Source organism: Salmo trutta, chromosome 17 (assembly GCF_901001165.1).
Source record: "Salmo trutta chromosome 17, fSalTru1.1, whole genome shotgun sequence".
Lineage (NCBI taxonomy): Eukaryota > Metazoa > Chordata > Actinopteri > Salmoniformes > Salmonidae > Salmo > Salmo trutta.
Genome location: NC_042973.1, coordinates 23,229,144 through 23,244,410, shown reverse-complemented (window position 1 = coordinate 23,244,410; position 15,267 = coordinate 23,229,144). Strand labels below are relative to the sequence as shown.

General features: G+C 39.6%; 1 protein-coding gene and 1 long non-coding RNA gene across 2 annotated transcripts; one reads left to right on the top strand and one right to left on the bottom strand.

The window, feature by feature from the left end:
* Nucleotides 1–1,263: 1,263 nt before the first annotated feature.
* LOC115151904 (forkhead box protein I2-A-like) lies at nucleotides 1,264–3,042 on the bottom strand. Its single transcript, XM_029696232.1, has one exon. It carries the CDS (start codon nucleotides 2,970–2,972, stop codon nucleotides 1,809–1,811), a length of 1,164 nt encoding a protein of 387 aa, XP_029552092.1. The 5' UTR covers nucleotides 2,973–3,042; the 3' UTR covers nucleotides 1,264–1,808.
* Nucleotides 3,043–9,914: 6,872 nt separating this feature from the next.
* Nucleotides 9,915–12,391, top strand: LOC115151903 (uncharacterized). Its single transcript, XR_003867386.1, has 3 exons — nucleotides 9,915–10,004; nucleotides 10,104–10,216; nucleotides 11,670–12,391. It is a non-coding gene; the product is annotated as an uncharacterized LOC115151903 (long non-coding RNA).
* Nucleotides 12,392–15,267: the final 2,876 nt, after the last annotated feature.

Sequence of the window (15,267 nt, the reverse complement as noted above, 5' to 3'; positions counted from 1 at the left end):
AAATTCAGGAAAGGGATCCATTTTGTGTGCAGCACATTTAATCAAAGACATTCTTCCAAAGATTATGTTGTTTCAGATGCTTAGTTCTTGTTTGTTGAGGATCGTCAGTTTAGCAGAGCCACGGTGTCTTACAGAAGGTCCTACAGAATTTGTCCATAGAGCTGAAGCCTAAATGGGCTGATGACCATTTGAGCTGAGCAGGCTAGGGAATGCAAACTCTTTTTCTCCTCTGAGATTTTCAGCATGAGGTTTTATTTACACATCTGACCAAAATAATCCTATACACAGGAAATTCTTGTGATTGTGAGTTCCTCTCCTGAAATGTTGGGAAGTTTATTTATTTCTACAGGCATTCCTGATTTGCACTCTCAAAGTCTACAGTGAAGGTTTCAGAGGAATATAAATGTAAGCTATATTTAGAAGTCTGAGTTTTTTTGTCAGATATTTCATGATCATGTTGTCTATAATGCTCTGATTTCATGCAGGTGTCACAGAAACCCCTACAAACCCACTGCTTATTTATACAGTATGAAACTTTACAGTTCAATACCATAACAACTTTCATTCACTGTAAATCACATGTGGCCTCAAGGAAACAGATGGCAATGCTCTGATTGATTCAGTATTTGTGTTAACAGCACTTTTTGCAATGGGGAATTTGTTTAACTGATAAACAAATGCATGTTTACTAGTGCCCATAGCTCTAATCCTGATGTAGTATGTAGTGCAGGGTTATTAAAAATGTTTCACTTTTCCCTTCAGAATTTTGGTTTATTATTCCAAGGTGTAAATCTGTTTATGAGGAAGAACATTGAAAACCAGCTGCAGGGCTATATTTAAGCAACAAGGCCCGAGGGGGTGTGGTATATGGCCAATATAACACAGCAAAAAGCTGTTCTTAACCACGATGCAATGCGGAGTGCCTAGATAATGGTGTCATGAGGTGTCTTATTGCTACTATAAACTAGTTTCCAAGGTGATTAGAGCAGTAAAAATACATGTTTTGTAATACCTGACCTGTGGTATATGGTCTGATATACCATGGCTTTCAGCAAATCAGCATTCAGGGCTCAAACCACCCAATTTCTAATAAAGAGTACATGACTGTAATGATCTTTAAGTTTAATAGGCTAAGATTTATAATAAAGAGTACATGACTGTAATGATCTTTAAGTTTAATAGGCTAAGATTGAATGTGTTACTTTGTACTGTCCTTTCTTTTCAATTTACTTGTCTATTTTCATGGAATGAAATCAAGCTGACTTGCAATGTATTTTTTTTGTTTATTACACTTTTATTTTACATTCAAGATGGAAAAATAAAAAATAATAATTATACAGAAGTTTTTTTCAGCTACCTTCTAAAAAACTATTTTCACTTTAACATCTAAATTCAACATCTGAGAAGCAGCACAGAATATAACACACACAACAGTCAAATGGCAGACACTCAGATGACAAGCTCAGAGCTCCTACATATAAACCATAGTTTTCCTAAACATTTACATTTACTAAAACAACATCCGTACACTTGGGCTTTTATTAACTGTTCTCTCATGACGATAAATCAACTGAAAGAGGAACTGCAATGGTATTTTATGCGCAGCTGCACTTCGGAAGAGAAGTTAGCCTATAATAACCATAATCACAATCATTTTATTGGCGCCTGAAAAAGATAATTGTCGAAGTCATATTCTCTCTTCCCACTGTACCAAAATGGTGACACTCGCGCGTAATACCTTGCAATATATATATATATATATTTTTAGATGTTCCCATTATATTATAAAAAATTGCATATCACTCTGCCTATTTAAAATGTATAACTTTCTCAGGGCACGTGGGCGATAAGTAAGGGCAAAGCGGGAATCCCATCAGCTTGAATTGGTGACTTTGGGGGTACAAGCCTGTCTCTGTTGTTACACCAACGCTGCTTTTGTGCATTTGGTTCCCCTTTTTTGATAAGATACTGTCTATGCTAAAACCTTTGGATTTGTCCGTTGCTCTGCTAGGGACAGTGGGTACAATTTCCATTGTTCTACACAGCATAGATGAGTTCAAGTTCTCCGTGCAACCGGACAGGATAGGAGGCCCATTCTCCCTCCCATCAAAGGCTAGTCTACTATTGTCTGCTTCACTCGCATGGAGGGAAGACGCTCCTGACAGATGCGCTGTGTCCAAACAGACCCTGTGCTCCTGAACGGGTATGCACCTTGGACCGTGTCGCGCGTCAGTTGATTGTGTGCCATACATGTCCTGCGTGGATTCAGTTTGGATTTGATTCTGCACATTACATTTTTGGCCATGGACAAACCCACTTTGCTGCATCCCAACATTGTTGAACTCACCAAGAACATGTTTTACATCTAAACTGCGTTGCTCGAAATGTCTATGATGTTGTTCCACCTCCGCGCCCACCAAAGCCCAATCTCCAGCTGACATAGGCCTACCCATCCTCCTCAGGTGAGCATCAGCTGGAACGTTAGATCCTGACGGGTTCGTGGAGACGGGACCTCTTTTCCTCTTGAGAGTAGTTAGTTTTCTCTTCCTCCGTCTATAGTTCCCGTTCTCGAACATGTCTAGACATTTGGTGTCCAAAGTCCAGTAACTGCCTTTCCCGGTACGGCCCTTCTCTCTCGGTACCTTGATGAAACAGTCGTTTAGAGAGAGGTTGTGGCGTATTGAGTTCTGCCAGCCCTGCTTGTTGTCATGGTAAAAGGGGAAGCCGTCCATTATGAACTGGTAAATGCCGCTCAGCGTTGCGCGCTTGTCTGGTGCGCTCTTGATGGCCATAGCGATAAGTGCAATGTAGCTGTACGGAGGTTTTTGCAGAGATTCCTGCCGAGTTGGGACGAAGCTCAAAGCGGGAAGAATGGTACCGCCGTCGCCTCCATACAAGTAAATCAGAGACGAATTGGGGAAATTGAGCGCCGAGGGTGGCACTCCAAGCACTCGGCTGTGGTAAATGCTCATGATGCTGGAACGCTATCTGCTTCCCAAGGAACTTCAGCTCGTGGAGAGAACTGCTCTTGGAATGATGGGCTCCCACAGTGTCTCTGCCTCATGAGTCAAACAATGTTAAATAATTGTTTAACATGTTTTATGTTGACTTTTCATTGGAAAATAAATTGTCTATCATAAACACTGCTTGTGTTCTCAGCCCACCCACATTAATTAAAATTTCATTGCCGAAAGCCCCAGCTCTCTCCCCGCGTGTCCCCTGCGTAGGCCTACCAGCCAATGGTGTTCTTGGTTATTCCCACATTTGTTTATAGAATTAGTCTGTTGATAAGTCTGCCCACCCAAGTTGAATCAAGCTGTGTTTATTTGGATAAATTTCCGGGCACCCAATACATAAACGCACTGATCTGATGTTTGAAATATCACGTCCACCCTTGACGCTGAAAGTTGCTCACACAGAGAGAACAAGCAAACACGGCCGAGTTCTTTCTGGGAGTTGCTGTGGGTTACTTGAAATAAAAACAAAGTGTATAAAAGGAAAATAACTTAAACAATTTTATTTTAAAGGGATAGTACACCCAAATTACAAAATTACACATTGGTTTACAAAGTTACTGTTGAGTAACTGATTACATGTGGGGTGACCACATTGTGAAGAGACCTTTGGTGACATGTCTTGTGGGGTATGCATGGGTGTCCGAGCTGTGTGCTAGTAGTTTAAACAGACACCTCGCTGCATTCAGCATGTCAACACTTCTTACAAAAACAAGTAGTGATGAAGTCAATCTCTCTTCCACTTTGAGCCATGAGAGATTTACATGCATTTTATTAATGTTAGCTCTCTATGTACAGTTAAGAGCCAGCCGTGCTGCCCTGTTCTAAACCAATTGTAATTATTTTACGGGGTCTCTCTTTGTGCCACCTGACCACACAACTGAACAGTAGTCCAGGTGTGATAAAACTAGAGCCTGTAGGATCTGCCTTGTTGATAGTGTTGTTAAAATGGCAGAGCAGCTCTGTATTATGGACAGACTTCTCCCCATCTTAGCTACTGATGTATCAATATGTTTTGACCATGACCGTTTAAAATCCAGGGTTACTCCAAGCAGTTTAGTCTCCTCAACTTGCTCAATTTCCACATTATTTATTGCAGGACTTAGTTGAGGTTTATGGTTTAGTGAATGATTTGTCACAAATACATTGTGTAACTAATTAAGTTACACTATATATAGAAACATATGTGGACACCCCTTTAAATGAGTGGATTTGGCTATTTCAGCTACACCCGTTGCTGACAGGTGTATAAAATCGAGCACACAGCCATGCAATCTCCATAGACAAACACTGGCAATAGAATGGCATTACTGAAGAGCTTAGTGACTTTCAACGTGGCACCGTCATAGGATGCCACCTTTCAAACAAGTCAGTTCGTCAAATTTCTGCCCAGCTAGAGCTGCCCCGGTCAACTGTAAGTGCTGTTATTGTGAAGTGGAAACATCTAGGAGCAACAACGTCTCAGCCGCAAAGTGGTAGGCCACACAAGCTCACAGAATTCGATTCCCACAGGGGACCAGTACAGGGAAGAAACATTTTTTTTTGTGAAATGTATTCACTACTGTAAGTCGCTCTGGATAAGAGCGCTTGCTAAATGACTAAAATGTCAAATGTAGAATGGGACCATCAAGTGCTGAAGCACGTAGCGAATAGAAATCGTCTGTCCTCAGTTACAACACTCACTTCCGAGTTCCAAACTGCCTCTGGAAGCAAAGTCAGCACAATAACTGTTTGTCGGGAGCTTCATGAAATGGGTTTACACAAACATTTGAATGAAAAAGAATGAAAAAGGCTGGGTTAAAAATGGGATGGGAATCCTTCTGAGTTACATATCCTTAGGAAAAGCTTATATTAGCATAAGGTTGTTGGTTGAAGTTTGTGTCTATATCTCTTTGTTCAATTAATGTCAGGGGTATTCGTAATTTACTCAAACGTAAGGCTATTTTCCTGTATTGCAAACGGTTTAATGCAGACTTATACTTTCTACAAGAGACTCATGCTTGTTCTACCGATCTAGCTTTTTGGAAAAATCAATGGGGTAACGATATCTGGTTATCATATGGCAACAACCACTCTGCAGGTGTAGCAGTTTTAAGAGGTGCATTTAAAGGGAAGGTCATCAGTAGTAAGACTCACCACTCTGGACGTTGGTTAATTTGAACAGTGAAATATTTTATTATGGAATATCTATGCAACAAAAACAAACAAAACAACAGGATGTTATTTCAAGAATTTGAAGAAGAGATGAATAGTTAAAGGTGTATTTCAGGTTATCCAAATTATCTTAGGTGGAGATTTATTTTAATTCTGTGTCTAATGTGATGTGACAGATATCCCCCTCCTAATAGAGCCAGCATGGTTAATCCTGAGTTTAATAATCTATGTCTTGTTCTTGGATTATTTGATATTTGGAGATCTAAATATCAGATAAAAAGGACTTCACCTTGTGTAACAAGGGCATGTCCAGCCAGTCAATAATTAATTTCTGGTTTATTTATAATTCATTAGATAACACTGCAAGCAAGCTATCCATTGAATCATCAATTCTTACTGATCATAAAGTTATATTCTTATCTGTAAATATTAATGGATCTGAAGTTAATAAACCAAATCGGAGTTATTGGAAACTCAATAGTAGGCTGTTGGAAGATGATCATTTAAAGATGGATTCCAAAGATATTATACAAGAAAATGTAAATCTTATGGACAATATTTGGAATTAATCCAGTATGAAATAAGACAAACAGCCATGAAGAAAGGTAAATAAATTGCTGAATTTAAAAGATTGAGGCAATAAATAGTTTCTCTAATCTCTATGGAGGACCTTGATGAATAAAGAAATGGTCTGAATGTACAAAGAGAGAGCAAAAGGGCATTTGTATGATCAAAAAGAAGATGGTTGGAGGAAGGTAAAAAATGTCAACATTTTTACAATTTAGAGAAAAAAATCTCAATTTTTCTTCTACTAATAAGCTTAATATAGATTGCAAAGAAAACGAAAACCTCAAAGATATTTCTAAATATGTTTCAGAAATCTATGGTAATCTTTACACCAGTAATGTCTGTCCTACTAGTGATGCCTGTCCCACATGTATATATTACCTCAATTACCTCGACTGTACCGATACCCCCTGTATATATTGTTAATTATTTGTTACTTTTCTTTCTTATTTTTGTAGGTATTTTTCTTAAAACTGCATTGTTGGTTAAGGGCTTGTAAGTAAGCATTTCCCTGTTGTATTCGGAGCATGTGACAAATACAATTTCATTTGATGTCTGCTTTTCTAGACTCTGTCAAATACTATGCAATATTCATAGATGAAGACTTCAATACTGTATGTCTTGTGATTAATTTATTTCAATCAATGAAATAAAAATAAAAAATCTCCAGCGAATGATGGCCTGAATTCGATAGATATTTTCATTAGGATATTGTTGAATTTTTATGTAATGTCTTTAAGGAGGCAATTGATTTAGGGTTCCTGCTTGTTTCTATGACAAAAGGCCTCAGTTCTGTAATCCCCAAACCAAACAAAAATCCTATGATGTTAGAAAATCGGAGACCAATCACATTAATGAACAATGATGGAAAGCTACTTGCATCCATCTTTGCAGAAATACTTAAAGGTATTGACCAATTGATGATACCCAGTCTGGTTTTATGAAGGGCAGACATACAGTTGAAGTCTGAAGTTTACATACACTTAGGTTGGAGTAATTAAAACTCAATTTTCAACCACTCCACAAATTTCTTGTTAACAAACTATAGTTTTGGCAAGTCAGTTAGGACATCTACTTTGTGCATGACACAAGTAATTTTTCCAACAATTGTTTACAGACAAATTATGTCACTTATAATTCACTGTTTCACAATTCCAGTGGGTCAGAAGTTTACATACACTAAGTTGACTGTGCCTTTAAACAGCTTGGAAAATTCCAGAAAATGATGTTATGGCTTTAGAAGCTTCTGATAGGCTAATTGACATCATTTGTGTCAATTGGAGGTGTACCTGTGGATGTATTTCAAGGCCTACCTTGAACTCAGTGCCTCTTTGCTTGACAGCATGGGAAAAGCAAATGAAATCAGCCAAGACCTCAGAAAAAAAATTGGAGACCTCCACAAGTCTGGTTTTCCAAAATTTCCAAACGCCTGAAGGTACCACGTTCATCTGTACAAACAATAGCACGCAAATATAAACACCATGGGACCACGCAGCCGTGATTCTGCTCAGGAAGGAGACGCGTTCTGTCTCCTAGAGATGAAAGTACTTTGGTGCGAAAAGTGCAAATCAATCCCAGAACAACAGCAGAAGATGCTGAACAACAGAAGATGCTGGAGGAAACAGGTACAAACGTATCTATATCCACAGCAAAACAAGTCCTATATCGACATAACCTGAAAGGCCGCTCAGCAAGGAAGAAGACACTGCTCCAAAACCGCCATTAAAAAAGCCAGACTACGGTTTGCAACTGCACATGGGGACAAAGATCGGACTTTTTGGAGAAATGTCCTCTGGTCTGATGAAACAAAAATAGAACTGTTTGGCCATAATGACCATCATTATATTTGGAGGAAAAATGGGGAGGCTTGCAAGCCGAAGAACATCATTCCAACCGTGAAGCACGGGGGTGGCAGCATCATGTTGTGGGGGTGCTTTGCTGCAGGAGGGACTGGTGCACTTCACAAAATAGATAGCATCATGAGGCAGGAAAATTATATAGATATATTGAAGCAACATCTCAAGACATCAGTCAGGAAGTTGAAGCTTGGTCGCAAATGGGTCTTCCAAATGGACAATGACCCCAAGCATACTTCCAAAGTTGTGGCAAAATGGCTTAAGGACAACAAAGTCAAGGTATTGGTGTGGCCATCACAAAGCCCTGACCTCAATCCCATTGAAAATTTGTGGGCAAAACTGAAAAAGCGTGTGCGAGCAAGGAGGCCTACAAACCTGACTCAGTTACACCAGCTCTGTCAGGAGGAATGGGCCAAAATTCCCCCAAGTCATTGTGGGAAGCTTGTGGAAGGCTACCTGAAACGTTTGACCCAAGTTAAACAATTTAAAGGCAATGCTACCAAATACTAATTGAGTGTATGTAAACTTCTGACCCACTGTGAATGTGATGAAAGAAATAAAAGCTGAAATAAATCATTCTCTCTACTATTATTCTGACATTTCACATTCTTAAAATAAAGTGGTGATCCTAACTGACCTAAGACAGGGAATATTTACGTGGATGAAATGTCAGGAATTGTGAAAAACTGAGTTTAAATGTATTTGGCTAAGGTGTATGTAAACTTCCCACTTAAACGGTATATGTAATAATATCCGACTAGTATGGGACTTGATAGACTACAATAAGCACATTATGGAAGACGGCTTTATTTTATTTGTAGACTTTTACAGGGCTCAACATGTAATATTCCTGTAAAATATGTGATCACATATTTTTGTATTAAAGTTTGAAAAGATCAGAAAGAAAGAGCCAATTAAAATGTCTCTCCTATTGTAGAGAAAATTGTTAAAATATTTAACCCCTTGTTATTAAGAGATCTTTCTTTATCTGGACGTGTACTTTTGTCAACATCTGCTAAACACGTGTATGTGACAATTACATTTGATTTGATTTGGATTTAGCTAGCGTTAGCCCACCCGGAAAGGATATTTAGCTAGCTAGTTAACGTTCTCACCAGTCGTGTAGTCAGACTTACACGCTAACATTAGGCCAGCACCAGGGAAAAGATAGTTGGTTAGCTAGCATGTCACCACTTAAAAGTCTGACTACACGAACGGTGAGCTAATGTTAACTAGCTCGCTAGCTAAATATCACCAGGTGACCTAGCTAGTTAGGCACGTTGGTTGACTAGTTAGCTACATCAGCTAAAGTTGGCTAGCTAGCTCACAAAAAGGAGTTGTGGGCTCAATGTTTTCCCCATACAAAACACAAACGTTTTTGTTCCATGAGTGCATCTGCTCATGACGAACCAAATGACCTGTGAAGTCAGTTATACATATCAGCAGGGATGGAATTAAGCTAGTCCGAGGCTAGAACTTTTGACACAGCAGTGAAATACTTAGTAGAACATGTGCCAAACTAGCCTGTCACAGCAGTGAAATTTTGCCTTTACAAACATCGCATGCCACAGATTTAGGACCTGAATGTAGAAATAAATTATGGTCGGCTGGCCGGTGCCCAAAATCCTTATGTTACATCCCTGCATGTCAGTCCCTTTTGTTGACTTCACGGCTGACGGTTTTAACTTTCCTCTTGAGAATTAGAATAAGAAGTACCGTTGTATAGCTCATCGCAATACTTCACCTCTTCAGGCAAATAGTACCCTAAAATTGTCCTGATCATCTAGTTGAGCGTTCCATATAATTCCTCCATCCCAGCAGAAATGTCCAATCCACATAGTAGGATTTTAGATGTGCAGATAGACCAAAACCCAGTCTGTTTTACCGTTACTATGGTCAAATCTGTGGGCTATGGTATTTTAATATAGATGTTAACATTTTAGAAATCAACTTAGCCAGTAAAAGTAACTTTTATTTTTTTATCTTTCAGATGGGCAGACCGGAAACCCAGTGACAACACTTGGGTCTGCAACTGCCATTTTCTGGTGGGAAAGAGAAAGGGCCCTGTATTTACCAGAAAAGGAAGCTCATCCACCGTGGCACAAGTGGAAGATCCAGACTGATGATTGGGTAACAAGAAAAAACAATGAGGCATGAGGACTGGGTGTTGATGGACCACTTGTCACATTGTCCAAGGGGGTTTTGTGTTATGATAAACAATGCATTTTCTGTCCAGATAAAGATGTTGATACGGCATTGAAAAATATCCATCATTGATTAAATGTATCTTTGTCTTCCAGTCCAACAGAACATCCTTTGGACCATCTGATGCATGGACGTCCTGTGCCGGGGTGATCCGAGCATGAGCGTCCAGTTGTGGAGACTACAGCACATCGAGCCTGTGGACAGAAAGGTCAATAACTCATCAAATACGATACAATATTGTGTAAAACATTGAATTTGTAGCTGCATCAAAATTCTGACTTCATGTCCCCTTTTCCCCATGTTTTAGACATGAGGCTTGAAATGCGGAACGTCAGGCTCACCCCACGAGAAGCAGTGCACGATCAACACCACCCTCAGCAAGGAGATCTGCTGGAAGTGATGTACTCTTTCATTCTGGGGGTAAGATGTACAATACCAGTCAAATGTTTGGACACACCTACTCATTCAAGGGTTTTTCTTTATTTTTACTATTTTCTACATTGTAGAATAATAGTGAAGACATCAAAACTATGAAATAACACATATGGAATCATGTAGTAACCAACAAAATTTGAAACAAATCTAAATATATTTTACATTTGAGATTCTTCAAATTAGCCGCCCTTTGCCTTGATGACAGCTTGCACACGCTTGGCATTCTCTCAATCAGCTTCATGGGGTAGTCACCTGGAATGCATTTCAATTAACAGGTGTGCCTTGTTAAAGTTAATTTGTGGAATTTCTTTCCTTCTTAATGCGTTTGAGCCAATCAGTTGTGTTGTGACAAGGTAGGGGTGGTATAGAGAAGATAGACCAAGTCCATATTATGGCAAGAACAGCTCAAATATGCAAAGAGAAACAACAGTCCATCATTACTTTAAGACATGAAGGTCAGTAAATCCGTAAAATTTCAAGAACTTTGAAAGTTTCTTCAAGTGCAGTTGCAAAAACCATCAAGCGCTATGATGAAACTGGCTCTCATGAGGACCACTACAGGAAAGGAAGACCCAGAGTTACCTCTGCTGCAGAGGATAAGTTCATTCGAGTTAACTGGACCTCAGATTCCAGCCCAAATAAATGCTTCACGGAGTTCATGTAAGAGACACATCTCAACATCAACTGTTCAGAGGAGACTGTCTGAATCAGACTTTCATGGTTGAATTATTGCAAAGAAATCACTACTAAAGGACACCAATAATAATAAGAGACTTGCTTGGGCCAAGAAACACGAGCAATGGACATTACACCGGTGGAAGTCAAAATTTGAGATGGTTTGGGATCAGTTGGACCGCAGAGTGAAGGAAAAGCAGCCAGCAAGTGCTCAGAATATTTGAGAAATCCTTCAAGACTGTTGGAAAAGCATTCCTCATGAAGCTGGTTGAGAGAATGTCAAAAGTGTGCAAAGCTGTCAAGGCAAAGAGTGGCTACTTTGAAGAATCTAAAATCTAAAATAGTATTTTTAACACATTTTTGGTTTCTACATGATTCCATGTGTTATGGAATCACAGTTGTGATGTCTTCACTAATATTCTACAATGTAGAACATAGTAAAAATAAAGAAAACCCTTGAAGGAGTAGGTGTATCCAAACTTTTGACTGGTACTGTAATTTAATCATCACAGATATAAATTCCCAATGTGCCCATGATAACATGCAATGTGAATCGTGTTGTACTCCTGGATGAAACTGCTACTTGCCTTCAGCAAGTAAGACACAGGGGGTAAGAAACATCACAGATATAAATTCCCACTGTGCCCATGGTAAAGTTTTGAGCAAAACCTGTATATATTCTAACCTATTCTGGGAGCCTTGTGTGTGTGTGTGTGTTTGAACTAAGTGGAATATTTTTGGACCATTCACTTCCCGAAAACAGGTACTGACAGGAGGAGCAATATGAGTCTGCTAGAGGTCGTCATGCTCGATGGAAGCTTTGGGGGTCCACACAACGAAGAAGCAGGTGTCCATTCCAGGGATGTGGAGCTGACCTTGGACCTGGTGCCAGTAAGGATGGTCTTCACGGAGAAAATCCTTTGACTTCACTGCCTCTTCAATGGTAAGGTCCCTTGCACCATAGGTACACTTGACCTCCATCACTGCTGTGGTGTTCACCAGACCATCTGGTGGGGCACCCAGGATCCCAGACCCTGTGACCCAAAGCCCTGATTCCTGCACATCCATCCCTATAGCCATTTTGAATGCCTTGATGCCCTCCTTTTTGTTATCTGAGCCCCACATTACAGACAACAACCCATCCAACGACTGTGATCTGAGGACCCTTTTTAGCAGCGATGGAGTAATGCTCTTGGCCCTAACCACAGATTCATACTTGCTGGCCGTCAACCTTCTCCTCATTGTGTGCCAGTTGCAGTTGGTGCGCTGTCCAACTGTTGCCTGCCATATAGCCTCCTGCTGCTCCACCGACAGCGCCATGACAGCCAGGATGCCTGCATGCCCCAGGTGCCCTTGTTTTTTGAACAATGTCTGGTACAGAAAGGGATGACGGGGAGGGTAGCAGTTGTTCTGGCTCAGGTTCAAGGAGACATGCCATTCCACTGAACCTGCCCCAGAGACGGTTCCTTAGCCACTGAAGATCCTCCTCTGTGGGATCTCAGGACAGAGGGTTGTAGTCTTTGGCCGGGTACAGGTCCTCCATTGATGGCACCTGGTTGGGCACGGCTGGCTTCCTCCACTCGCATTCCACATCCATATGGCCGATATTGTGAACCGCCAAAATAGCTGCATGGCTACCTGTATGAGCTCCACGGAGGCATTCTCATGTGGTAGAGAGAATCCCCTGGTCACCTATAGAGACCTGGCAAGAGGAAGGATGTGCCACATGCCTTTCAATGTATGACTTTGAACACATTCATTGTAAGAAATGTGCTATATAAATAAAGTTTGATTACATTACAGATGTAGAATATTTAATAAACTGTCATTTTCAAGAGAACAAGTGCAGTTTTTCCATAAATCTTTCCATAAATGGTATCTTGGGATTTTAACACTTGACTTATCAATCATATAGTGGGAAGAATTCTATAAAGCAAGATTGTGTGAATGCATGTACCACTCCGAATAAATAAATACTTGGCCTTTGAAGATTTGTCTCTGGTCATGAAACTACAATACAGGTTGTATGTCTAAACAAAATCAATTCTGAATGTCAATATATTTTTTGATTAATTCTCATTAATGACAACACTCTGGTATCCATGATAATCTGGTAATGATTATATCATTTATTAAGTCGTTCTTTCCTTGTAGAATGTTGACAGCTGTATTGAACACATTGCGTTGCTAAAATGCTCAAACTGAACTTAATAGCTACACTCACCGACACAGGATAAACTTTATGCCTCATTCTGGCCCTGACCAAACCGTTAAGTTGCCCCTCATTTTAGCTGCACTTCTCCACATGAGTAGACTTATAGTGGTCTTCTCCCTTTTTAAAGCTCTTATGCTCATCCTGTCACGTCCTGGCCAGTATAAGGTTAATTGGTATTGTAGTTTGGTCAGGACGTGGCAGAGGGTATTCGTTTTATGTGGTTCGGGGTGGTGTGTTTGTTGAAGGGGCATTTGATTTAAGTATTCCGGGGTTTTTGGGCACTGTTTGGTTTTCATGTATTCTATGGTTAGTCTAGTGTGTGTGTGTGTTTCTATGTTGAGTTAATTGGGGTTGGACTTCCAATTGAAGGCAGCTGTTTGGTGTTGCCTTTGATTGGAAGTCCTATATTAGTTGGGTGTGTTTGTCTTGTATTTTGTGGGAGATTGTTCTGTGCTTAGCCTTGTGCCTAGCAAGACTGTTTTGTTGTTCGTGGTTTTGTTTTGTTGTTTTGGAATGTTCGTTTTGATTTAATAAATGTTCAAAATGAACAACCGCATGCCTGCTGCGTTTTGGTCCTCCTTCACCGACGACAACCGTGACACATCCTTGAAAATTGTCTGAAGTAGACATGGTTTACAAACAATTATCTAGGCTATTTTTTTGTCTACTGCTCTGCTAACTAGCTAGTTAAAGTGTAGTTAGTGGCTAGCTAAGACAGAGAAAGGGGATGCAAGAAGTTTAAAACTTTATTCAATTAATTTCAATACAGCACATGGATTCATCATGGATTGGGTACAGGTCTCTGATCTGGTGGTGAATGAGAGCTGAAGTGCAGGAGCTTCCTGCAGGAATTTGTAGTCTTGTTGAGGTATTTTCTGTAGCTAATTAGCATTTTGAATTTTTTTAGAGTAAATTGAGGCAAATATATTGATAAAACTTAGCTTGTCCGAGAGAGAATTACACGGTTATCAAAACGTCACGCCAATGTAAGCCTACACCAAACACACACTTAATTTGAAGTGTTTGTAAAATTCACAATGTGAAAAATGAATGGCGGAAAACCATTGGAACCATTTCCGTGTTATGGGTACTGTGGCGGATTGTATGGCCAACCGGTGGGTTCAAAGCCTCTCATCAGCAATCCAGGGTTTATGTACATCATTGGTCAATGACATTCAATTCATCATTGGAAAAAAGCACAAATTTAAGTTTGTTCTACCTGAGCGAGTCTGACCACAATTCAAAGACCACTATGATGACACACCAAATGCGTTTGATGGATCATTTTTTGTCTTCTAATGTAATCCAAAAGTAACAATGTACTACGTTACTGAGTTTGGGTAATCCAAAAGTTACGTTACTGATTAAAATGTAGAGGTAACTAGTAACTGTTACATTTAGAAAGTTACCTACCCAACACTGTTGGTTTAATCAGTCTATAGACAAGGTATGACAGCAATAAATGCTTTGGTTTTGTTTCCCTGGCACTGTTTCCACATGCTAACATTTTAACATGCCATTCAAATCATGGGACCGATTTTAACATTGTTCGTGCGTCATGTCCAAATAATCCCAAAGTACAATATCTCAAATTAATTGTGAAGCTCAACAAAGTCACTTATAGAGGATTTGAACATAATGTGCGAAAAATGCAAATATTTGAATTGGATTTGTGCCACAAATGCTCAAACGTTAGTACGTGGAAACAGTTCCAGGTAAACTAAACCAAAGCATAGATTGCTGTCATACCTTGTTCATAGACTGCTTACAGGTTAAGGAAACCTATTTTTCATTTTGTAATTTGGGTGAACTATCCCTTTAACTCATGTTGTGCAGATCCCCCTTTCATCTTAAATTAGGAATTTAAAAAGAGAGAAGGTATAGCCTATACTTTACTTATTTAATTCTCAGACCTGTTAACATACACTGGTTTTATTTCATTTATTACTATACATAAAAATATACTTCAGGCATTGTTTTATAATGGAACATATCCCTCTGCTATGCTTGAACATTTTTTTAAATACAGCGTTTTAACTGTTTTATCAACAGATGAGTGAGAAAGCAGTCATCCACTGCCATAAAAGGACAACTTGGCAGGACGTCAAAATAAACTGTATTATTTGTGCATGATGCTTTATATTAT